The sequence below is a fragment of the Balaenoptera acutorostrata genome, chromosome 10 (genome assembly GCF_949987535.1).
Source record: "Balaenoptera acutorostrata chromosome 10, mBalAcu1.1, whole genome shotgun sequence".
Taxonomy (NCBI): Eukaryota; Metazoa; Chordata; class Mammalia; order Artiodactyla; family Balaenopteridae; genus Balaenoptera; species Balaenoptera acutorostrata.
This window is the reverse complement of record NC_080073.1, coordinates 99,534,732-99,561,827: the sequence shown is the minus strand read 5'-3', so window position 1 is coordinate 99,561,827 and position 27,096 is coordinate 99,534,732. Positions and strand designations below refer to the sequence as shown.

General features: G+C 41.4%; 1 protein-coding gene across 8 annotated transcripts in view; it reads left to right on the top strand.

The window, feature by feature from the left end:
- GCNT2 (glucosaminyl (N-acetyl) transferase 2 (I blood group)) overlaps nucleotides 1-25,664 on the top strand; it is a 121,596-nt gene extending 95,932 nt beyond the window's left edge. For 6 of the 8 annotated variants that reach the window (XM_057555302.1, XM_007173934.2, XM_007173931.2 and 3 more), the window contains 2 exons: nucleotides 17,295-17,387; nucleotides 23,260-25,664. In XM_057555302.1, coding sequence (XP_057411285.1) covers nucleotides 17,295-17,387; nucleotides 23,260-23,450 — 284 coding nt within the window. In that variant the 3' untranslated portion in view covers nucleotides 23,451-25,664. The remainder of the gene's footprint in view (nucleotides 1-17,294; nucleotides 17,388-23,259) is intronic. The other 2 variants (XM_007173933.2, XM_007173930.2) reach the window with 1 other exon arrangement.
- Nucleotides 25,665-27,096: the final 1,432 nt, after the last annotated feature.

Genomic DNA, 27,096 nt, shown 5'->3' with positions numbered 1-27,096 from the left:
AACATCATTAGAACATTCAGGTTTATAATAAAGTTATTTTTTGGGGGGCCGGATGATAATCCACACTGGCACTTATTGTGTCGATATGGAGATAAATTCAGATTGAAGGAGAAATTACACAAAACAGACACTTCCTTGGGTTCCTATCCATTGAACAGAGTTTTTGAATGACATCATTTTTGTATGGCCAGATAACATTAAATACACATAATAAATTTGGACATGATGTTCAAAATATTGTATTAGCGATGTGGGCTCATCTGGCTTCTTTTGCCTCCTTGGTAAGTGCTCTAGGCAGTTCTTGGGGCAGTAATTTGGGTGAGGTCATAGGGCAAGGTTTATAATCTACAAGGTATCCTGGCTCTTGAGAACCTAGATGCCATGCTCCTTGTAGAGAAACCATAGGCAGGTTACAGAGTATTTACTTAATTAAACTATACTGAAGCTAGAGCTATTTGAAAGCTCATTTATAATGCCTCTGGACCTTGGCTGTGCTGTATAATACTTGGATCATCTTCTTCATTGGGGAATCTGTGCCCAAATATTTTTTGCCCCTGCTACCCTGTGAAGGAAATAATCTGGAAATACTGCTCTTAGTTAGCTTTTAACCCCTAATCCCTAGAACAACATTATGCAAGACAAGAAAATTTGGATTATAGTATATGTGCACATTTAATTAAGTACAAATACCGTTAAAATTGGTAAATATCCAGTAAGCTTAACTTAGCATGAATTTAATTCTTGCAGAAAGGATTAATGTATTGATAGGTACTGCTTTAGAACTGGCAAGGCCATTTTTCCAGCTTTCATTCCACCTCCAGTTATTTTCTACCAACTGTCTGAAACTAATCTTTTCTAGAAGCATCAAGGTTTTAGTTTTTTTTTTAACAAAGCATAGTATTGCATTTCAATGACTCTTTTTTTTTTTTTGGCCACACCATGCAGCATGTGGGATCTTAGTTCCCCAACCAGGACTTGAACCTGTGCCCCCTGCACTGGAAGCATGGAGTCCTAACCACTGGACCGCCAGGGAATTCCCTCAATGATTCTTTGAAACAGTAAAAATATTAGTTGCATATCAAAGTCATAATAGATATATAATCAGTGTCTCCATGATTTCGTTATCATCTGTATCTCTGCTTTCTCTGAACCACGGCAACAGAATCTCCTGATATCCCCCCTGGAGTCCACATGATACTATGAAAAGGCTTTGGAACCAGATAAGTGTAGTTTAAGTCTTGGCTCCCATTACCTGCTAACTATGTGATTCTGGTCTTAGTCTATGCTGAGTCTCAGTTTACCCATCTGTGAGGATGGAAATAATAAATAGTATTTAGTTTCAGGAGAAGTTATGAATATTAAATAAGATAATGTATGTAGTGCAGTGGTTACCAGACAGAGCATGCTTTAGAATCCACTGTAGGGCCTGTTAAAACACAGATTGCTGGGCCCCAGCCCCAGGGTTTCTGATTCAGCAGGACAGAAGCAGGCCCCAGAATTTGTAGTTCTAACAAGTTACCAGGGGATAACCTTGCTAGAAGCCCACCTTGAGAACCGCTGGCACAGACCATCTTTTACAGATTGGCACGTTCATAGATTTGCAGCAAATGATGGTTCTGTTTATTTCCATCTCCTTAACTGAGAAAAAAGGCAGCCGCTCGTACAAACGAAAGTGAATTTGTATAAGGCAAAGCTTTACAGTGTTGGTTGCTTATGGAGGGTACTGTTAAAGTGCTGTGCAAATGACTGATGGTTGGGAAGGACTCGTATTGAAGAAATATCCCGGGCTTTGGAATGAGACAAACCTGATGATGAATTTTGGCTCTGCCCTTATTAGCTTTGTGACCTTGTGCACCCGAACCTTAAGCTCCTCATCTGAGCAGTCACAATAAGATGGCTACTTAGTAAAATTGTTTTGAGAATTGAATGAAAATATTGGGAGTAAAGTGAGAGGTGAAGTGTTTTTCTATTTATTAATATGGTCTAGAATTCCTAAACTAATGAGATTCTCAAGGAAGGTGTTAAATAAAATCCATTTAAATGTCTTTTCATACAAAAGGACGTCTGCACCATGCCTCCACAACCATGTAAAACTAGATGTAAATACACCCAAAGAGGAATAGGAGGAAGTATAAGAAAATTTAAGCAGTTTAACATGTTGGGATGAGTACTTATTTTTTATAATTTTGATTTCCCTTAATGTTATTGGTGTAAATTCTGAATACTGAAAAACCTCACTTGGGTTTTACAATAATACTGTGAAGTATGTTCTCATATCCATGAAAAGAGTGTTTCCTTAAAAATGCAAAGGACGAGTGTCTTCAGGACTCTATTTTTGAGATCACATCACATGAAAGGAGCAGGAGTTGGGATTAATAGGATTGTTTTATTTTCTTAAACCTTACCATGTACAGATGTCTGTTTAGAATAAATGTAATTTCTTGGAAAAGGAAATCAACATAGCCAAGACTTGAAAGAAATTAGAGAGTTTTTTCACAATCATTCTGTACAGGTTTCTGCTGACTCAACCACATCCTTCCCATTTCAATGTTCAGCTTCCTCGATGTTAAAACAAATGTCGCCCCTCCTAGCTACTTACACAGGGATAATTTTAAAACTCTATTATGAAATTTACAAACACACAACAGAATGGAGAATGATACAGTAATCCTCATGTGCCCATCAGCCAGTTTCAACAACCATCAACATACTACACACACTAAAAGCAAGAAAACTTAAAATGTATGACATCACTGAGTTGACTCTAATTTTCAGAAATGAGTAACTTCCTTTTTTTCAAAAGAAATGCAAAATTCCAATATTCCAGGCTAAGGCTTTCTATATATCCCATAACAACGATTTGCTGCAAAGTGAAAACCTTTTTAACCCAAATTTTCGGACATATTATATCAACCATACTGAGTTTTCTTCTTCCTTTTTTATTTTTATTTATTTATTTTGGCCACACTGCACAGCTTGCAGGATCTTAGTTCCCTGACCAGGGATTGAACCCGGGCCCCGGCCGTGAAAGCTCCGAGTCCTAACCACTGGACTGCCAAGGAATTCCCTCTTCTTCCTTTTTTAAATGGACAAAACTGAATCTATAAGCACAAGTTCTTCAAGCATTAGAGGCAATAATGCTTGTTAAGATGTTCATTTTCTTGGCCTTCCTCTTCCTGCAGGGAACGTGAGAGGAGTGTTGTTACTAAGAGTAAGACTTGATTAGTGTGCAGTGTTTAGAGGTACTTTTTTCCATCTCTTCTAGCGTCTGAATATTCTGCTTCCTCTATATAGGAAAAAACAAAAGACAAATTGACAGTCTTATTATTTTATGAGTCCCCTGTATGTTTGACTTTGGAATTGACTTGAAGATATTTTGCCAAATTTCAGCCAAATCTTAATGTATTTACTGTTACCAGATGTTCTCATGGGCCTCTGTTGGGTTCAATCGCCTTGTTAATTTTTTATGTATATAATGTAATCTGAGATTGAAGGTTTCTCTGGTCTTACAGGGCAGCGTGGAGGGAAGAAAATGGACTCTGGCCTCCTGGCCTTGTCAGCTAACAGCTTGTCTGACACTGGACAAACTGTTAACCAACCTTGGCCTCAATTAGTTTGGGTTTTAGGACTTAAAGTTTAGAAGGAATTTCTAGCTCCAGCCACTGGACCCTGTAAGAGGGGCCAGTGACCTAGATATTAGATATGCACACGACAAAATTATTTTCTAGGTTCTAGGCTCTGCCCTTAATTAGCTGTTTGACCTTGGGCATGTCACTTAACCTCTCTGGGCCTCAGCTTCCCCCTCTGTAAAATGAGGAATTTGAGCTAGGTAGTGAGAAGGTGCCCATTGAATGTCATTTTGGTGATAGGTTTTCTTTTTCTTCTTTTTTTTTGTAAGTGGATGATTCTGGAAGGAGTAGAAACTCAGAATGCCTACTTCAAAATAACAAAATGATTTTGTGAAGTGGATGAGTAATTTCATACTAGAGTTGGAAAGGATAATCTCATCATTTAAGATTAGAGAAACCAAGCCCAGGAAGGTGAAGTGATTTCTTTGGGTCACATGATTTAGCAGCTGATCTGAGTCACGAAGGTGGGACTTGTAAGTCATAATACAATAGACTTTATATATTTAGTGCTTCTCACAATTTCTCTCTGAAATACCCTAGGTACTGGAGGAAAAGGGCAGTAAGTACATTTTGGTATGTATGTTGTCTAATACTGAACGATGGGTTTTAATGACAGGATTCCATAAAAAGTGTTCAGAATTCATTTTTTAAAAGATAGTGGATATTACTATTTCTCAAATGAAAAATTCTCTGGGTATACTACAAAATAGAATTTTTAAATTTATCCATTTACCATGAAGGAGATCCATTCTATTATACATTGTTGCTAAATCTGAAACAGCCCCACTTTTTGTTTTTAAATTTATAGGCAGTAAAATTCATTCTTTTTGGTGTCCAGTCCCTTGCGTTTTGGCGTTTGCATAGAGTCGTGCATTCACTACCACGATCGAGAACAATCCCTGTCACCTCCAAAAATTCCCTCACGGTGCTTCTTGTAATCAACCCCTGCCCCCAATCCAAACCCTTGGCAAATCCTGACCTGTTCTCCATCCCTATGGTTTTGCCTTTTCCAGAATGTGGTAAAAATGGAATCATAGAATATGATGCCTTTGGGGTCTGGAAAAGCAGCTTCTTATTCTTCCTTTCTTTTACTGTAATGACTTCATTTTGCATGTTCCAAGGTGAATATAATGGTTTCTTATAGATCCTCTGGCAGGTATCTGTTGAGTGTTGGTTCCATTTGGCAAACTTCTTTTCCCATGTTATATATTTATTTATTATTTTCTGTAAATAATAGAAATAAAAAATAAATAATAGTTTGACCTCTTATTATTAAAAAAAAAAAGTAGGGTCATTTTTAGTAATACTATTCATTTGGGGTGATAAAGTAAATACAGAGAATTTCCTGGTGGTCCAGTGGTTAGGACTCTGCGATCTCACTGCTGAGGGCCTGGGTTCAATCCCTGGCTGGGGAACTAAGATCCCACAAGCTGTACAGCGCAGCCAAAAAAAAAAGTAAATACAGCATGTAGTTATATCATTATTAAGCTTGAATCTGGTATGCTTTTGTTACCTTTGATTTGACAGTATCTGTGATTCAGAATAAATAATAGGAACATCGTGAAGTTAATTGGAGAAGGGGGGCAAGGAACTGAAGGGGCCAACATTTCTTTGAAGTCTCATGTTTTGTTTTACAAATTTATGTAAATATCACATTCCCACCTACTCTATAACTTTCTTAAACGTTTCATTGAAATATAATATTATACATACAGAAAACCGCACATATCAGAATTGAAATCACTGAATTTTCAAACTGATCCTCACCTGAGTAACCAGAACAAAAACCCACGTTAGGGCTTCCCTGGTGGTGCAGTGGTTGAGAATCCGCCTGCCAATGCAGGGGACACGGGTTCGAGCCCTGGTCTGGGGAGATCCCACATGCAGCGGAGCAGCTGGGCCCGTGAGCCACAATTACTGAGCCTGCGCGTCTGGAGCCTGTGCTCCGCAACAAGAGAGGCCGCGATAATGAGAGGCCCGCGCACCGTGATGAAGAGTGGCTCCCGCTTGCCACAACTAGAGAAAGCCCTCACACAGAAATGAAGACCCAACACAGCCATAAATTTTAAAAAAAAATAATTAATTAATTAATAAAATTTAAAAAAAAATTGGGTTGGCCAAAATGTGCCTTTGGTTAAAAAAAAAAAAAAAAAAAAAACCCACGTTACTACAAGTACTCCAGGAACCCCGCTCTGCTCCCTTCCAGAAGTGAGGATCATCTCGACCCCCTCAATCAGGTCTGCTGCTTTTGTGTCGTCCTAGGGCTTCTAAATGTAGCCTAGTGCTTTTCATGCAAATGTTCAGGTTAAATAGATGTTTCAAGAAGAAGTGCTTGGGCTGTAGTGTGACTTCCTGTGTTTCTAAAAACTGCTGGAAACTGCATGGGGTCGGGGGTGAGGGGTAGGGGCGGGGTGGGAGACCCACATACACCAGGCACGCCCTAGGACACTTGCTCCCATGTTTCTTCTCTTTTTAAAGTTTTTTTTCCCTTTTTTTAAAAGATGTTTCTCACATTTGCAGAAGAGTATAAACAGAAGGGCTTCTGCTGCTCTGTATAAAAGATTAGGCTTGTTATAGATAGGCACTTAGTTCCCAGAATTAGCAACCTATATATATATATACCCCAGTGCATGCAGCAACAAGTGGAATTTACCACTGACCTTCAAATCCTTTGGACCTGTCTTGGGTTGTCAACGGGGGTTAAAATTAGACAAGAGTCCTAAGCAATGGTGATTTTTATTTGGCTGCTTTTACATGGAATTGGAGGGAATGTTTTATAACTTGGGAGTGAATTCTTTTTTTTTTTAAATTTTTGGCTGCGTTGTGTCTTCGTTGCTGTGTGCAGGCTTTCTCTGGTTCCGGCGAGCAGGGGCTGCTTCTCTTCGTTGCGGTGCACGGGCTTCTCATTGCGGTGGCTTCTTTTGTTGTGGAGCACGGGCTCTAGGCGCGCGGGCTTCAGTAGTTGTGGCTCACGGGCTCTAGAGCGCAGGCTCAGTAGTTGTGGCACACGGGCTTAGTTGCTCCGCGGCATGTGAGATCTTCGTGGACCAGGGCTCGAACCTGTGTCCCCTGCATTGGCAGGCGGATTCTTAACCACTGCGCCACCAGGGAAGTCCGGGAGTGAATTCTTGATTTACATCCAACTGGGTGTAACCTGGCACCTTGTTTTGAAGGTGAGGAGGTCACTGCGTGCAGGGCAAGATGAAAATTTGTCTAATGGATTCATTAAGGACCTTTTGCCCAGGCAGGAAACACAGCAGTACTGGGCATGTTGTGTTCTATTGATTCCTATAAGGAACGACCCGGCCATGAAATTGCTTTGCGTAATGTAGTGAGAAGGGCAATCAATACTGTAGATACTTTTATTTGAAACAGTCACGTAAAATCTAGGAAATGCCGCTTCAAATGCATATACCTAATTTAAGCTATGAACAAACACATCTAAACAAATAGATCACAGAGAAAACTTACTACTTGATGTTCACATGATGCAAATATCAAAAGCTTAGGTCCTAAGGAAACAGGTTTTTGGACTGATAAACCTATAAAAGTGGTAAACATGTACATAAGGTATGCCCAAACTCATTTAAGGAAACTCAACCCATACATCTTAATGGTAAAGGCCACTTGTAAAACGTTATTTGCAATCTATATTTGGTATAGTTTAATCAACTAGTTAACAGCTATGTCATAGTCTTAAGGTGACATGGAAGTATTTATCTGTACAAAAAATGCTTTATGAAATGATGTTTTCTTAATGATGGTTACTTGTAAATGTAAGATTTTGTAGTGTTTTGGGTTTTTTTTTTTACTTTCATTTTTGTTCTTTGTACTTTTATGAGTCATTTGAATCCATTTGAATAAAGTGTTCGATTTTTCACAAATTATAGAATAATATTTTTAAGAAAAAAAAAAGTAAAGATTCATACGGTAAATGTGCCAGGATGCTTAACACTATCTAATTTGGGGGAGTGGGGGAAAAAAAATTGGTCTCTTCTCTGAACTTTTCTGTATTTTTGAAATCTTCAAAACTTACAAATAAAGTTGCTTTGTTTGGTGAAAAATAAAATCTCTCCTTACCAAGGCATAATGTTTGGTGTTTTAGAAGCTGAAAAGTATTATCCCTATAAAGGGATGCTCAATGAAATAGTCTTGGAAACGCAGGGATTCTCAACCGTGGTATATTACACACTTCACGACAACTCCATGAGGTGTAGGGACTGTTTTGATCCTTGTTTACAGTTAGGGAAACCCAGGAACAGAGAAGTTAGGTAACCTGCCAGTGGTCCCACAGTTACTAATTGGCCAAGCAGGCACTTGAACCCAGGCAATATAGTTTCAAAGTCTCTCCTTTTAATTACTATATTACATTGCCTCTCAAATAAGAATTTACAAAGAACTTCCTTAAGACAAATTTCAGTACATTAAACTGTCAAAGGGTATGCACGTTTTTTAAGGATTTTGGTACAAAGTGTCATACTGCTTTTCCAAAAATTGGTCCAGTTTGTACTCCCCCTGGCAGTTCTGAAACCCCTATTTCCCTACACCCTCTCCACCATTGGGTATTAATATTTTCTAAATCTTTGCCAGTGTGCTACATATAAAATGAGGAGAGGGGCAGGGAAAATATAGGAAATCTATGTACCTTCCACTCAGTTTTGCTGTGAACCTAAAGCTGCTCTAAAAAAAAAAAAGTCTACTAAAAAATTATTTTTTTAGGAGAAGAGGCTATTTTAGGATTTAAACTTTACTAACTTTAGTTTCTAACAAGTATGAGCTTGTTTTCTTTTTTCTTTTTTTAAAAACTGAGACATAATTGACATACAACGTTAGTTTCGGGTGTACAACATAATGATACTTGTACATACTGTGAAGTGATGATCACAATAAGTCTAGTTAATATCTGTCACCACCACCATAGTTACACATTTTTCTTTCCTTATGATGAGAACTTTTAAGATTCTCTCCTAGCAACTTCCAAATATGCAGTACAGTATTAATAACTACAGTCACCATGCGGTACATTACAGCCCCATGACTTACTTTGAGCTTGTTTTCTTAGATATTTGCATAAGCCAGGGTATAAAGAACTACGTGAAAATGGAAGACAGATTTGGGAATTCCCAAAAGGATGGCAGGACAGCTGGGTGCGTGGATAGTGATGAAAGATGACGTGGGCAGCGTTGAGAGGTGAGGTGTGGAAACCCAGTGTTTCAGACTACATGTCGACAGGGCCAGGCAGACAATGTGAGCCAGTGAAGCAAGGTGGGCAGCAGGGCAGCAGGAGAGCTCCAGGCTGGATAAAGTTCCAGTGAATTGTCGGCAAGGGACTCTTGACAGTCCAGACTTTCAGGGGAAATCTTTTTTTTTTTTTCCCACTGTTCTACCCCCCTTCTATGGGGGTCAAACCAAACAGGCCTCCTACCAATCAGATGTGGTTTCTGGGCTGCCCATCTGCTATGTGTAGTCTGGGGACATAATTGCAAAAATCCTTTTGTGCCATGGTCAGCATTTTGGTATCTCCCTGGTGTGAATGTGACCTAGAGCAGTGAACTGCTGGACCCAGCCAGGTTCATGGTTCTGAAGAGCTAGCTGGGGAATTGATTAGTGACAGTCTGAAGCAAAAGAAAAAACTGCCAGTTTATACTCAAGTTTTTGAGGGAAGAGATCACTTTAAACTGGGTCCCGGGAAGCGGAAGCAGCAATGTAAAACGAGAAATGGGGTGAGGAGTCAGAATTCTAGTAAGAGGTGGAATGGACACCAGCAGAAGGGGTTTGGGATGGTAAGTCTGAATTTGCTTTCGTTTGTCGGAGGGTGAGTGGTTGGTGGATAGGCACCTCAAAGTGGCTTGAAGAAGCAGACACAGGGCAAACGGTTCAAAGTGATCCCGCATCCCCCAAATAGGAAGGCAATAGGGTCAACGCTAATTATAGAAAAAGCCATTTGCTGGTATTGCCAACAAATTGGGCAGACTGGAGGCAGAAAGACTGGTTTGTAGGCAATTGAAATAGTCTTGGTGAGCGAAGATGTCAAGCACCTGAACTAGGGCAGCGCCCGCAAAGGAAAATGATGCTATGAAAAGCCAGGTAAGGCTTGAAGAACGGCCGGTAGATTGGAAATCAGTTGGGACTCAACTGAAAACCAGTTTGTTGTTAACTGGACTTATGGTGGTGATCATTTTGCAATATATACAAGTATCAAATCATTATATTGTACACCTGAAACTAATATAATGTTATATGGCAATTATACCTCTATTTATAAAGAAAAAAGAAACTCTGAGACTAGAACCCAACAGTCTTTATTTTAAGCACTCCAGAAAGTTTTGATATATTCTGAAGTTTGAAAACATGACTTCAAATTCTGTCTTTCTTCCTTTCTTCCTCTTCTTCCTTCTTTCCTTCCCCTTTTGCTCAACAATGTCCAGAGTATTTGCTAGTTATCTGGCCACTTGTCTGAGGATGGATCTATCTATCAAAGACATTATGGTATTTCTGGAATGCCTGATAAAAGTCTAACATGAGAGTACTTCCCTCCTGTTCATGCCAGAAGTCAGCCCTGCCTGACACAGCTCCCCCATCGGATAGATACTCTTACCACTCGGAGTGAATGGTTTGCCAACCAACAGTGGGCAGACGCTACAATGTGAGTTTTTTCTTCCAGGTGCTTTCATGAACCTTGAAATAAAAGGCCCACTCCTTTAACTGTGGCCACTCAGTCTCAAACTTTCATGAGACATCATTATCATGAATTTGCTAATTGTCTCATACTTGACTCACAAAACTTCACAGTCTCAAGAAAACAGAATAACTTGAGGAAAGTTACAGAGAAAAAAGAATGATCAGGGTTCCTGAAACAGTACTAGAGAAATAATGACACAGAATAGTGCATATAAATGAACCCAATTGCTCTTCATGTCAGTATTTCTTTCTTTTCTACATTGAATTAGCATAATTTTGCATTAAAGACAAGCAAATCAGATGAAAGGAAACTTATTTCGCTTTGGCATATTAAAAAGTACAACGTGCACCCACACAGCCAAACTCTTCAAAGTACAGAGAGAAGACGCTGAAAGACTATTTATCCAAGTTTATTCTCAGAGAGCTAGAGTTCAGAAACTTGCTCTGTGCCCCTGGAAGCAATACTTTGTAGAAGAGAAATCATTCTTGAAGTTTGATTTTTTAAAATTCTTTTCATTCTCTGTTAACATAATTGCAGGGCAGCCATGGGCGGGGTGAAGCTCTGCGCTCTTCTCAGATCCTCAAGCCATTTTTACCTCCAAACAATGACTGTGGGGTTGCTTCCTAGGCAACACTTTGAGCTCATCACACTCTCCCCATCAGTCAAGACCCGTCTCAAATTCTACCCGTCTACTTTTTTTTTTTTTTTAATATTTATTTATTTGGCTGCACCGGGTCTTAGTTGCAGCATGCAGGATCTAGTTTCCTGACCAGGGATCAAACCTGGGCCCCCTGCATTGGGAGCGCGGAGTCCTAACCACTGGACCACTGGAGAAGTCCCTACCCATCTACCTTTTGGTTTTCTTTTTTTTTAATTTATTTTATTTATTTATTTATTTTTGGCTACGTTGGGTCTTCGTTGCTGTGCACCGACTCTCTCTGGTTGCAGCGAGCGGGGGCTACTCTTCGTTTTGGTGGGCGGGCTTCTCATTGCGGTGGCTTCTCTTGTTGTGGAGCATGGGCTCTAGGCCCGTGGGCTTCAGTAGTTGTGGCACGTGGGCTCAGTAGTTGTGGCTCACGGGCTCTAGAGCGCAGGCTCAGTAGTTGTGGTGCACGGGCTTAGTTGCTCCCCAGCATGTGGGATCTTCCCGGACCAGGGCTCGAACCCTGGTGTCCCCTGCATTGGCAGGCGGATTCTTAACCACTATGCCACCAGGGAAGCCCCATAGTAGATGTTTTTACGGGAGTAAAAGGAGCAACTGGACGTTGGCACAAGTAATGGGATCAGTAGCTTTGGGGTTTCCATGTATGTTTTAACCTAGGACAGATTGAACTACTTACTGAATAGTGGGCACACTGTATATTCAGTCTATTCAATCTTTCGCTTGCCATTATCTCCTCAAAATAATAACCAAGGGATACCTACAAAGTATTCTAATAGAGCTGTCACCAGAGTCTTGCTGAGTGTTTGATCTCTCCCTAAACTAGTTGTGCAAGGCAGGACAGATGTGGAGAATCGATGATTGGTGGCCACCTAGGCAGTTGCTGTAGGGCAAACTGAAATGGGTTGGCCCTTGCTACGAGGGTAAAAGAAATATTTTCCAATACTGAGAAGTAGGACGTTATTATACCTTCAAGTATGGTGGCCTACTGGGAAGCCAAGGTAGCAACCGGGCCTGTCTGGTCCACACACAGCTAAGCGGTCCTCACCATCAGCACTAAAGCCTAAGGTGATGGCAGATCCCTTGCGTGCCACACTCGTCCATTCCTTTAACGTTGATCAGTATCTCCAAATGCTGGGCCAAATGCTGTGAAGTCAAAGGCACCGTGACAACTGGCCCTCCACTCAGCTCAGCTTTTCCCAACAACAGGTGGGCTGATTGTCTTCAAGGAGGTGATCTCGAGGTTCAAATGCATAAACAGTTGACCCTTGAACAACGCAGAGGTCAGGGGGGCAGACTCCCGAAAATCTGAGTATAACTTATAATTGGCCCTCTGTACCCAAGTTTCCTGTGTGTCTGAGTTTCCTCTGTATCTGAGGTTCCCCTGTATCCAAGATTACTCTGAATCCAAGGTTCTGCATCCATGGATTCAACCAACCTCCTATTGCAAAAGACTGTAGTATTTACTACTGAAAAAAATCCGCATATGAATGGACCCTCGCAGTTCAAACCTGTGTTGTTCAGGGGTCAACTGTATTCTCAGCAGAGGGCACTAGGATGTAAGTACCAGATTCCTTCATAAGAGCAGAATTTGAGTGAGAATAGGAGGATGAGAAGCTACCTGGAAACTTGATGAAGGCTGAGGGGAGGACTTCCAGGAGAGGAGGAAATGAAGCTGAGTCCTTGGCAGTGTCGACTATAGCCCAGGCTTGTTGTGCACAGGAATCTTCTGGGGTCCTTGTGAAGATGCTGATTCTGGTGCAGGAGGTCTGGGCGGGGCCCGAGATGCTACATTTCTAACAAACTTCCAGGTGATATTGAAGCTCTCACTCCCAGAACCACATTTCAGAAGCAAGGGTCTATGCCCATTCCTGCCGGATATGGCTGTGCCTCACGGGTTCTTTGCAAAAAAACCAAAAACCAACAACAAAAAAAACCAAAGTAGAATTCAACGTTGTCTGTGTTTGTCCCTCTCCCTACTTCTGCTCTTACAAGTGTAATTTTTTTTTAAATTTTATTTATTTATTTATGGCTGTGTTGGGTCTTCGTTTCTGTGCAAGGGCTTTCTCTAGTTGCGGCAAGTGGGGGCCATTCTTCATCACGGTGTGTGCGCCTCTCACTGTCGCGGCCTCTCTTGTTGCAGAGCACAGGCTCCAGACGTGCAGGCTCAGTAATTGTGGCTCATGGGCCTAGTCGCTCCGCGGCATGTGGGATCTTCCCAGACCAGGGCTCGAACCCGTGTCCCCTGCATTGGCAGGCAGATTCTCAACCACTGCGCCACCAGGGAAGCCCCACAAGTGTAATTTTTAAAGCACAACATGAATAGTATTTAAACAAACATTTTTGAGATTTGTCATCAAATAGTATAGAAGTTGAGGTTTGTAATTTTATTAGCAGGAGGTTAATAGGTGTTATGCGTGGGGTTTTTTTTTGTTTGTTTTTTGTGTTTTTTCTTGGCCACGCCATGCAGCTTGTGGGATCTTAGTTCCCGGACCAGGGATTGAACCTGGACCCTCAGCAGTGAAAGCGCTGAGTCCTAACCACTGGACCACTGGGGAACTCCTTATGTGTTTATTTTAACGACAACAGTCATTAATTATAAATGTCATGGTCTTATCTCTAGAATATGGAATGTGTTTCAGAATAAGAGTCAGTTTGTGATGATCAATATTAATGAGAATGAAAGGGAAGAAAAGTATTTTGTCCTTTTAAAAATGCAGTCCTTCAGAGGAGGTTAAGGGACCTTTTGTCATGGCAATGTTTTATTCATACTTTTCTGCTATAGTTTTTTAATCAAAATAGACACAAAAATCACGTCAGCTAATCTTGCTGACATGAGTCAATATACCAGATTATCTCTTTGCTTTCCAAACTGCCCTCTCCCCACCCCCTAACTTAACCAAGGCGAGTTTTATTCTAAATTCTTTTAAAATGTGTGCTAAGAACAAAATAAGGAAGCTTCTTTTTGGATAGGCAAGCAGTAAAGTAACTTTTAAAGTATTAAATGCAAACTAAAACAATAGGAAGAAATATCGCTTAATAAAGAGTGTTTTTCTTGAGTACTCCACATTTATAAACAAAATTTTCAAGTTTGGCAGCAAGAAAAGAAGAATCTTGCCTGATAGAGAGCCCTTAGGGGTGACGACTCATGCTATTTTCAGAAAAGGCTGTGCAAAATTTAATTTTAGCTGGGAGACCTTAGTACAATACTTGATTTAAATCCTCATATATTATTATGTGACATGAGGGCAAAAGAACAGAGCTTTTTTTCTGTCTGAAAATGCACATTTTCATTAATGTTTTTAAAGAGGAAAAAAAATTTATAACTAGTTTTTATTGGAGTGTGGTTGCTTTACAATGTTGTGTTAGCCTCCACTGCACAAAAAAGTGTATCAGCCATACGCATACAGATATCCCCTCCCTTCTGGACTTCCCCCCCATTTAGGTTACCACAGTGCACTAGGTGAGTTCTCCTGTGTTATACAGCATGTTCCCATCAGTTGTGCATTTTATACATAGTAACAACAATGTATGTGTGTCAATCCCAGTCTCCCAACTCCTCCCATGCCACCCCTTTCCCCCTTGCTATCCATACCTTTGTCCTTAACAAATGTGCTTTTTTTTTTTTTTGGCTGCATTGGGTCTTCATTGCTGTGCATGGGCTTTTCTCTAGTTGCAACGAGCTGGGGCTTCTCTTCGTTGCGGTGTGCGGGCTTCTCACTGCGGTGGCTTCTCTTGTTGCAGAGCACGGGCTCTAGGCGTGCAGGCTTCAGTAGTTGTGGCTCGCAGGCTCCAGAGCGCAGGCTCAGTAGTTGCGGCGCACGGGCTTAGTTGCTCCCCGGCATGTGGGATCTTCCCAGACCAGGGCTCGAACCTGTGTCCCCTGCACTGGCAGGCGGATGCTTAACCACTGCGCCACCAGGGAAGTCCTACTCTATGTGATTAAATGGACCCTTCAATCTCTGTGACCCATCCAAAATTTATTGCGATGGAGAGGGTTATTGGAGATAGCACAGTGTTTCTCAAACAGGGAAATTTTGCACCACCAGGGGACATTCGGCAGTATCTGAAGATATTTTTGATTGTCACAATTGGGGGGATGGGTATTACTGGCATCAGGTGGGTGGAGTCCAGAGACGCTGCTAAACATCACACAATGCAAAGGGAGATTCTACAACAAGGAGTTGTCCAGCTTACATTGTCGATAGTGCCAACATGGAAAAGCCCTGGTTTAGCAAAATGGCAGCCTAATGCCCTCCTCTCCCTTTTAAAGGCTTTTTACAGTTCAAAGGTGAGTTAAATATTAATTGATAATGCATCAGCAAGTAAACTTTTGGTCAAAAGAACAACTGAAAGAAATAGAGAAGATGGGTGGATCAGTGCACACCAGTCTAGGAAAAACTCAAAGCTCAAAACCCATTGCTTGGGCTTCCCTGGTGGCACAGTGGTTGAGAATCCACCTGCCAATGCAGGGGACATGGGTTCGAGCCCTGGTCTGGGAAGATCCCACATGCCACGGAGCAACTAAGCCTGTGCGCCACAGCTACTGAGCCTGTGCTCTAGAGCCCGTGAGCCACAGCTACTGAGCCCACGTGCTGCAACTACTGAAGCCCACATGCCTAGAGCCGGTGCTCTGCAACAAGAGAAGCCACTGCAATGAGAAGCCTGCACACTGCAGTGAAGAGTGGCCCCTGCTCGCCTCAACTAGAGAAAGCCCGTGCGCAGCAATGAAGACCCAACACAGCCAAAAATAAATAAATTAAAAAAAAAAAACGAAAACCATTGCTTGGGGGCTCATCATCTTTATTGGATGATCAGGAATTGTGTCTTGTTAATTACACTGTCCCTTACTGCCCAGCACAATGGTTGGCAACACCAAATGCTCAACAAGGACTTTAGCATATAAAAAGGATATTGTGTTAAAAGATTGCTTGAGTTCCATATGTCTAATATTGCAAACTTCATATAGGAGCGACCCTGGAATCTCTCTCACTTATTAGCACTAAGGACATAGAGTGGCCTGTTTCCTGAGCTTTCGTTTTAAGATAGATGTTATCTGGGAAGTCCTAAAAATTTTTGATAATAGCACTATTTACAATAGCCAAGACATGGAAGCAACCTAAATGTTCATCGACAGAGGAATGGATAAAGAAGACTTGCTTGGTACATATATACAATGGAATATTACTTAGCCATAAAAAAGAATGAAATAATGCCATTTGCAGCAACATGAGTGGAGTTAGAAATTATCATACTAAGTGAAGCAAGTCAGACAGAGAAAGACAAATATCATACGATATCACTTATATGTGATCTAATTTAAAAAATGTACAAATGAACTTATTTACAAAACAGAAACAGACTCACAGATCTCAAAATTAACCTTATGGTTACAAAGGGGAAACATGGGGGGAAGTGATAAATTAGGAGACTGGGATTAACATACACACACTACTATATATTAAATAGATAACTAATAAGGACCTACTGTATATCACAGGGAATTCTACTCAATATTCTGTAATAACCTATATGGGGAAAGAATCTGAAAAAGAATGGAAATATATATCTGATTCACTTTGCTGTACACCTGAAACTAACACAACATTGTAAATCAACTATACTCCAATAAAATTTTTTTAAAAAGTAAATTTGTTTATTTTTTAAAAATAATATTTATTATTATTATTATTATTATTATTATTATTGGCTGCATTGGGTCTTTGCTGCACGCGGGCTTTCTCTAGTTGTGGCGAGCAGGGGCTACTCTTCGTTGCCGTGAGCGGGCTTCTCATTGCGGTGGCTTCTCTTGTTGCGGAGTACGGGTTCTAGGCACACAGGCTTCAGTAGTTGTGGCACAGGGGCTCAGTAGTTGTGGCGCACGGGCTTAGTTGCTCTGTGGAATGTGGGATCTTCCCGGGCCAGGTCTCAAACCCGTATCTCCTGCATTGACAGGTGGATTCTTAACCACTGAAACACCAGGGAAGTCCCTTAAAAAGTAAATTTAATTAAAAGGCATTGAGACCAAAAATCTCCAGCTTCTTCATCTGCATTATGTTTTCATGCAATGGCATTTCTTGCAGGCTTGGGCACAAATTATGAAAAAAAACAATAGATTGTTTTTACTGGTGGCAAGTGTAGATCCATAACTACCAACTATTCACACCACAAGCCTGTGGGGTTTTGTACCAATGATGAAAAATCTGAAATGAAAGATAATATACTGGGAGAAAATAAGCATGACGTGGAAGCTTAACTGATGAAATTGACACCTTTCTCTCTTGGTTCTTATTTCTGCTTTTCTTCTTTATCAACATTGCAGGTGTTCCTGGCTCCATGCCAAACGCCTCGTGGGCCGGGAACCTCAGAGCTGTAAAGTGGTTTGACATGGAAGATAAACACGGAGGCTGCCACGGTGAGGCATTCATTTGAAACTGTGAGGCCACACTGCTTGTTGGTGTTGGCATGAAGGTTGTGGAATACAGGGGTTCTCACAGAGAGCCCTGCTGGTTCGTTTAGACCAATCTGTGAATTATTAAACAGAGTAGCAAGAGGCTTCAAGACACCATCTTTGAAAAGTAAATCTAGGTATCTTAAAGACATTCTCCAGCTTATAATTACCTAGGGAGATGTAGAGGTAGGTTCAAGTTATAATGGTGCTTTCTTCTTGCTAGTTTCTGCCTTTTCCTTATTATTCGTTCCTCTTTCTAATCCTTTGGGCGTGCAGCGGTTAGGAGGAGAAAGTGGTCAGGATGAGAAGTGACGTCATGTTCTTACCACTGACCCCCTTCCCTCACGTCAGCCTCTGCTCGCCCCACAGATGGGTTTCCAGGTGGCTTGGAGGTGTTTGCTACAGCTCTGGCATGATGGCAGGTGGCAGCAACAAGAGAGGTTTCCCCCCCAAATGGATAAGAACGAGAAAACAAGTAGTTTTCATTTCTACAGAACCTTGTAAAGAAGGCCTTTTATCAGTCCTGGTTTATGTTCAAACTCTTGCCTGGTACAGGGTGGGCATGTGTATTTGTTGACTAGGATTCACATAACAAAGTACCATAGACTTGAGTGTTTTAAACCACAGAAATTTGTTTCCTCACAGTTCTGGAGTCTGGAAGTCCGAGATCAACGTGTCAGCAGGTTTGGTTTCTTCTGAGGCCTCTCTTTGGCTTGTAGATGGCCGTCTTCTCCCTGTGTCCTCACATGACTTACCCTCTGTGTGTGTCTCTGTCCTAATCTCTTCTTATAAGGACACCAGTCATATTGGATTAGGGCTCATTCACATGACCTCATTTTAACTTAATTACTTCTTTAAAGGCCCTACATCTAACACAGTTACCGTCTGAGGCGCTGGAAGGTTAGGACTTCAACATATGAATCTGGGGGAAATACAATTCAGCCCATAAGAACAGGCAATAAATATATATACAGTGAATGAGTGATTGAGCGAACGGATGAGTGAGTGAATAGGAAGTTTTGCCCCATTCTCCCCGTGGTAACAAAGTTTGGCCTCCTCCCCTCTTGCACTCAGTCTACGGCTCTATCCTCAGCCCATCTTATCTACGCCTAACATTTCAGATGAAAACCTCCAAGCTGCTGCTTCTCTACATCTCTCCATTACGCTCACCCTCCTTCCGGTATCTGTCTCTCAGGGGTCCCGTTCCATTATAGATGGCAGCATCCTCGTGTCTATTCTTAAGCATAGTCACATCTTTACCTCAATCGGCCCACACGTTCCCCGGAGGACAGCTCATTGCCGCCTGCCTGCATTCGCAACGTGGCCTGCCCTCCTAGTGGGGGGAGGAGGATGGAGAGGAGGGTACTTTGCTGTTTGATCTCCTGGGTCTTCCTTAGAAGATGGACCATCTCCATCAATCCAGGGTCCCAATATTTGGGAGAGGTTGCCTCCTCCACTTCCTTCTATGACCCCTATCACCTTCCCTTTAGAACCACTATGGTCATCCTCTGATCTGCTTCTCCACCTCTTCTCCAGCTGCGGACTCCAACATCCACAGCAGGGACCCACGTGATGTGATTCCTTTACAGCTCTCGCCCTCCCCACCCCCGCCGAAGCTCCTGTCCACTGTGTTTCAGCCACACCCACAACCCACCCAAGTAGAGCTTTACCTTCAGTCTCCTTGTCATCACCTGTATCCGGGACCTACCTCAGGAGAGAGGGTATAGACAAGTCAGGTTTGCATTTTTATAGGGACCTTTACTGATCACATGACAGGTAGGGGCCATGAAAATAGCCCCTAGCCAGGAACCTACACAGGGTGCGATGTTTGGGTAGCCCATGCTCCTCTCAAACAAATGTCTCATTTTTTCTTCTCTTAGTATCTGTTATGCCACCTGAAAGCCTTACAGGGTTCCTACCATAAAAAATGTTTGTCCCCAGACCACTATACAGGGAAAAGAAAAAGACATAGTCCAGAGGAAATAGAACATTATGCTAAACGAGCAAGTCAGTAATACAATCTGGACCATTTCCCCTTGGCTGTGAGGAGTAGGATTTGTTCCAAACCTGTGAGTGTACCCACTTTACAAAGTCTCTCAGCATTTCAAATCACAGAGTACCATTCTAGACCTATGGTCTTGAACTTGGAGCTCCCATCTCTGATTACAATCTCTTTGTCACCCTACTAGTTTCCTTCACCAACTTACATATTATATATTTTACTGCCTTTCTCCCCAGAACAGAATAGAAGCTCCAACAAGGCTGGGATTTTTGACCAATTTGTTCATTGCTGTATCCCCACATCTGAAATATGTTGTTGTTGCTTTAAATGTGTTTGCTTTTTTAAAATTGGAATTTCCAGAGGTTCGACTTTCCTCCTCCTACTAGTTTCTTTCTGAAGACCCCTTGTCCAGCCTGTGTACTGTATCAGCTGTTGTGTGCTGTTCTTGCTAACATTATAGGTTCCCTTGCCGTTTGATCCTACAAGGCTGATTCCTACACATAATCATTACCGTCGTCTGCTTTTTGCCATTTGTGGTTCCTGAAGCAGGACATTGTTGAAGAATGTCACAGAACTGCCCTAAATTCACCCACTGTCTACCTTCAGCTAGACCCTCTGGCTGCCTACTTATTCTTTTATTTACATCACTATTGTCCTGGTACTCTTCCCAGTGTACACCTTTTGAGCTTTTCTGCCCACCTTTAAGCTCCCAATCTTATGTTAAAACAGCCTTTCTACTCTCAAAAGGGGATCATTTCAACTTTAGGAAGAACTTTGAAGACATTTGATTAAAATCTCCTTATCAATTCCTTTGTCATGTCATCCCTTTCTGCCATCTTAGAGCATTTTAGACCCATTCTCTCATTGTTGCTTCCTGTTTCAAGAGGAAAAGTTACCTATCCTCACAACAAGGGTCGCCATCTGGTCTCAGTTGTGTGTGGATCCCCCTAAATTATCCCATTGCTCTCTTGCATTCTCAGTGTCTCCCTCCCTGCTGGTTCTTTTCCTAAGCAAAGGTGTACTTACTGCCTCTATCCTGAAGACCAAGCTGTCTAGGCACCCTCTACTTGATCCAGCCTGAAATCTTCTCTCCTGTTCACTGCCATTTCTTAAGCATGGGTGTGCTGCCCACGTACCGAGTTCTTCCCACCCACTACCCGGTTATTCTTTGACTTCCTTAAACTCTGGCTTTTTTCTCCAGTGATTTTCTCTGTCTATTGAACTTCCTTCCAGCCACATTGAGTTAATCACCAAGTCCTGTCAGTCCTTCTGTGCTCTGCCTCTAATAGCCTTCTTTTCCACTCATGGCAACCATTAACTTTGAACGAACTCTCTGGTTTACACAATTACTGTAGTCTCTTGATTGGTTCCTAATGCACCCTGCAAAGCTCTGCAAAATTAATCTTGCTAAAATCTATTTCATCATTTGATTCTTCTATTCAAAAAAATTCTCCAGGGACTTCCCTGGTGGCTCAGTGGTTAAGAATCCACCTGCCAATGCAGGGGACACAGGTTCGAGCCCTGGTCCAGGAAGATCCCACATGCCGCGGAGCAACTAGGCCCGTGCACCGCAACTACTGAGCCTGAACTCTAGAGCCCGCGAGCCACAACTACTGAAGCCCGCATGCAACAAATACTGAAGCCTGCGCTCCTAGAAGCCATGCTCCACAACAAGAGAAGCCACCGCAATGAGAAGCCCGCGCACCACAACGAAGAGTAGCCCCTGTTTGCCGCAACTAGAGAAAGCCCGTGTGCAGCAATGAAGGCCCAACACAGCCAAAAATAAATTTAAAAAAAAAAACAACTTCTCCATCCCTTTCATAAGAAAGGGATAAAAAGGCCCAACCCTTTATGGGATAAAAGAGGCCCAACTTTCATCTATTTTAAGTCAGTCAACCATAGTAGTTCTACCATATGCAAACAAACGCTGGAAAGAGTACCAGCTTCCTACAACTTCCTTGTTTTTAACCTGTTCCCCAACAAACTCTATTCTAGCAGAAAATTCTCATCTCTACATTTTCCAGAGGCAGTTTCCCACCTGATGCTGCCCAATTCTACCCACCCATGAACTCTCCACTCATCCTTCTCTACCCTTTTATTCACCAACTATTCCTTTAACACCTAATATTTACCAGGCACTGTTCCAGATGCAGGGGACACAGAAGTGAACACAGTGGTCCCAAATTCCAGCTCTTCAGGAGCTTATATTCTAGTCTGGGGAGAAAGACAGTAAACAAACAAACACGTTTGTTGGTAATAAGTGCCAAAAGGAAAATGAATCAGGGAAGAAGGGAAGGAGGTCAGAGACAGCCTCATGAGAAGATGACCTTGAAGCAGAGACCTGGGTGGTGCCCGAGGGAGCCTTGAGGCTGTCTGGTAGAAGGACGTGGTCCAGGGAAGAAAGAGCAAACACGGATGGATGCCTGGGGGTGCTTGGGACCAGCAAGGAGGCCAGTGTGGCTGATGTGAATGTGGAAGGGCTGTTAAAGGTTATAACTGAATGAGTAAGTGGTGGGGGGTGAGTCCGGGTGATGAGGGGCCAGACTCTGAGGAGTCTTGAATGCCATTGGGAGGAATTTGGCTTTTACTGCAAATGAGATGAAAAGCCATTAGAGGGTTTTGAGCAGCAGAGACATCTTCTGCTTACATTTAAAACAATCACTCTGGCTGTTGTGCTGGGAATGTACTAACAGGCAAAAATGGAGGCGCTGGAAACCAGTTATTGTAACAATTCAAACAGGAAGATGGAGGCGGCTTGGACTAGAATGCAGGTAGTGCAGGTGGTGAAAAGTGGTCAAATTCTATTAGTATTTTGAAGGTTGAGCTGACAGGATTGCTACCAGATTGGATGTGGGGTGTGAAAAAAAGGGGGAGAAGTGCCCAGGGCACTGAAGAATAGACTTGCTGTGGATTATGATGGGGAAGACTTGGAGAGGATTAAGGACTTCAGACCTGACCTATGGGTGAGGTTTATTACTCCCCTAAGAGGAGAGATAAAGCAGGCACTTGGCTAGACCAGGCTGGAGCTCAGAGAAGAGGCCTGACCCATACAGCCCATAAAGACTTCTCCCATGTCTACACTTCCAGAACTTCTCATCCATGAAATCCAAAGTTCATGATACGGTCCGTGAACAGCCTTGTGATGCCTGTTGTGTTACTTCTTTGTATTATTTAACTCTCATTTTCTTCAAATGCATGTTTGTACCTCTTTCTCCCCGTAGAAAGTTTAACTTCCTCGTGGGCTGGGCCAGCACAGCGCTGTTTCATCACAATCGTGTAGCCCTTGACACAGTGCTAGACACACAGCAGTCAGGCCGTAACCCCACCATTTTGCAAGCTCACTACCCCTGACTCAAAAAGGTCATGAAGAACCTAGTGGCAAGACGGGAATAAAGACACAGACCTACTAGAGAATGGACTTGAGGATATGGGGAGGGGGAAGGGTAAGCTGGGACAAAGTGAGAGAGTGGCATGGACATATCTACACTACCAAACGTAAAATAGATAGCTAGTGGGAAGCAGCCGCATAGCACAGGGAGATCAGCTCAGTGCTTTGTGACCACCTAGAGGGGTGGGATAGGGAGGGTGGGAGGGAGGGAGATGCAAGAGGGAAGAGATATGGGAACATATGTATATGTATAACTGATTCACTTTGTTATAAAGCAGAAACTAACACACCATTGTAAAGTAATTATACTCCAATAAAGATGTAAAAAAAAAAATACTAAATATGTACCATTCTCAAGGTTGAGAGGCTACAAAAATAAATAGTTCTGGGAAAAAAAAAAAAAAACCAAGCCTGTTTTCACTGTTTCTTGTTCTCTTCCTTTACAGGCCACTACGTCCATGGCATTTGTATCTATGGAAACGGAGACTTAAAGTGGTTGATTAATTCGTCAAGCCTCTTTGCTAACAAGTTTGAGCTCACCACGTACCCCCTTACTGTGGAATGCCTAGAGCTGAGGCTCAGAGAAAGAACCCTAAATCAGAGTGAAATTGCAATACAGCCCAGCTGGTATTTTTGATCTACTGCCACTCACGACTGAAGGGGAATCACAGCTGGAAAGGAGAGCTTTTCTTTGTGAGAAAAACTTGGCCTGGGTTATATGAACAGTCTCAGGGCCAAGGTTATGGCTTCAGGACCTGACTATGTTATTACATGTTAAAATATTCTCTGGACACCGTGAAAGAAATATGCTGTCAGGATGGTTGCGCAGAGTGATGCTGGCGCTTTGGCCTCTCTGGCAGTTTCTTGAGGCTCACCTCTGTATCAGGCTAATGTTCTGATAAGTGATAAATTAAACTGTCCTCAGATCTTTGCATCCGATCCTCATCGTATACAAATGTTCTAATGAAAAGGAGAATTGTGGATAATACTATTTAGGAAAAAAAGAACTGGGTTTCTTTGAAGAAGGAATCTTTTATAACAGATCTCTAGCCACACATTGATGGATATCCCCTGCTCTTTGCTTACCTGCACGTAGGCATAGAAATCGCTTTTTCGGTAACTGACCAATCTCCTTTACAACCTGAGCTCCTAGAACTGAGAACTATATCTTCTTCCTGAGTTTCAACAGTAGCATTTTCAAGTTTCCTGTGTCTAAAGTTCTGTATAGAATTTAAAGCCATTCACAAGAGACAGAATTTAAGACAGCAGTCACTGCCTGCTGCTTCAGTAAAAGGCCCCCGGGGGGGGGAATCAGTTTCTTGAATATTTGTCAGAATGTGCTCTGATCCCTCTTTCTTGTTTTCCATTGAGAACATGGAAAAGTTCTTGAAGCATGAAGAATTTCTAGAAGAGAGGTGCTATCGCATGGGTTTAGCCTCAAGCCTTGAATATCTCAGAGTAAATCACTTTACTTTATTGCCACTACTCTCCACCCCGACCAAAGTGATCTTATCTGCAAAATGGAGACCAAATTCTGTCCCGTGAGCCTTTAAGGAGTCCATAGTGTTCTCTGGGTAGCTTTGCAATGCCTGGGGTCATAGGAGTGCCTGGATTTTTAAAAGCTTTCAAATGTATGTGAGCCTTTTGGTCACTTATCCTTCCTCCCATTCATGTATCCAATTCATTCATTCAGCATCTGGCCAATAAGTATTTCTTGAGTGTTTATTATACACCAGACACGTGCAGAGACAAGGAGGAGAAGTAAGTCAGAAGCTTTTTTCACTCTAAAAGTCCTGGCAATAACGTCAACGTTGGAAAGGCTGCCCTAGAGAATCTCACAGGGTGGTTGTATTTTAACACCTTCATGTGCATGTGCGGGGTTGTAGCCTGTGATATCAGGCCCAGGATATCAGAAATTACAAAGTGAGGTCTAAATGAGAGATTATTCCCAAGAGAGAAGGGAAGGAGGAGACGGAAGCCACAGCAGATTGTGTTCTAGGTGTTCTGCTTGCTCCTTTACGTCTCATGGCCTTCAAATCTCACAGCGCTCTTGGGAAGCTCGCATGATTACCCCCATTTTGCAGATGAAGTGAGTGAGGCCTAGAGAGGTTTTTAGTCAGCATTAGGAAACAAGTTCTCTGTCTGAGAATCAAGATTCTCTTATTGGTCTCCTTTGTTCATTTCCTGAGGTGGAACATTTAGAGAAGGTGAAGTAAAGCCATATTTAGCATCCCAGAATGGTCTCAGTGTTAATATTGAGAAAACGTCCTGTCATGTGAGAAAAATGTGAAGTCTACTCTTGTATTCCATCCAGTTGCTTGATATTTATTTATTCTAATGAAAAACAGTAACTACAATTAATGATACATTTAATCCACGCAACGTTATTTTTTTCTGTAATTGTGCCTGTTGAATGTTAATCATATTTAATGACTTTGAATTTAATGACTTCTAGTGACTTTGAAGTAAAGCCTTCTTTTTTCCTGCTACCGAAAAAAAAGATGGAACTGTAGTGGTTGATGAAGAGTCAAGGCGTAGGGAACACACCCAGAGCTAAAGGCAGAATCTGAAGATCACCCTTTTTTTTCAACTAATTTACATGACACCACTTGAGAAGAAGGGTTTCTTTACACTGGATCTTTCTCTTGTAGAACAAGAAATCTTTTGGAATAGAAGATGTTTACATGTCCGTTGTTGGTCATTTCTTCTATGTCTTAAGTACTTTAATATTGGGAGAGTGTAGTGTTTGGACTAGTGGGTTTCTGCTAGCCCTTGGAGATGCCCTGAAAACTTTGTTTTCGATGATGTTCCATTTTGTTTTCTTGGAAATAAATTAATATATTGTTTTCCACCTTTGGGGCTATTGTGTATTTTTATTTGATCGGCATTTGAAGATAATTCTCCTAACATTTTCTTAAAAATACAAATAAATACATTCATACATACGCACATACTTGTCTAAAAATGCCTATCCACTGAAAAATAATTAAGCTTTTCCTCTGTGGAGTGCTGGGGAGAATAATTGGGAATGATAGAGAAGAGAATATAATGGAAGATCACTTTCATTTAAATTGGGTACAACCATTTTAAAATCTGAGGCAGGAAGAAGTTAGCCTTCTACTATTGCCTCCTTTATTTTTTAAAAATCAAGGTACAATTTAGGAAAAAGACATGTTAATATTATCATAATTATTCGATTGTCAAATGCCAAAGTTTTTGAGCAGCCTTTCAGTGCTAAGTTTGGCTAAACAAATTTTGCCTCTAACAGACACATGGAAAATGACAGAAATACTGAGGAAAATAACTCATTTAAACAACATCTGATGCACCATTTTTTTTAATGCAAAATATTTAAAAACTAAAGTGAAAAACATTTCAAACTACAAAAACAATAAAAATATATGTTCATAAAAATAGAAAGAATACATAAATCAACTATACTTCAATAAAAATTTTTTAAAATATGATAAAATCAAGTTCATAGGTAAAAAAAATAGAAAGAATACAGAAGAATATAGAGTAAAAAGTGAATTCCTTTCTCCAGAAGTAATCACTTGATTGGTGTATATTCTTAAGTGTCTTTTCCAGTGCAGTGATATCCTGTGGCAGTGCTGTCCAAAAGAATTTCTGCAATGATGAAAATGTTCTGTATCTACACTGTCCAAGATAGTAACCACTCAATTTAGCCATTGGGCACTTGAAATGTGGCCAGTGTGACTGAGGAAACGTTACTTATTTTTAGCCACATGTGACTAGTGGTTATTGTACTACACAGTTCTATAGTTCTACATCAGTTATATACACGTGCTTGTATATACAATGGAAATATACACAAAGACACATGTACTGGCTTTTTTTTAATGAGTTGATTATAGAGATGTATAATAGAAATTATATCTTTTTGCAACTTGCTTTTCTGGGCCCTTTAAAAATAAACTTTTACTTTTAGAATAGTCTTAATTTTACAGAAAAATTACAGATAATACCGAGTTCCCATATAACATAATCAACATGTAACATTAGTATAATACATTTGTCACAATTAATGAGCCAATATTGATACATTATCACTATTACCTAATATTCATACTTTATGTAGATTTCCTTAATTTTTACCTAATATCCTTTTTTGGTTCCAGGATCTTATCCAAGTGCCACATTAGGTTTAGGTATGTTTCTACAGTCTTCTCTGGGCTGTGACTGTTTCTCAGGCTTTTCTTGTTTTGATGACCTTGACAATCTTGAAGGGTGCTGGTTGGAGATTTTGCAAAATGCCCCCCACC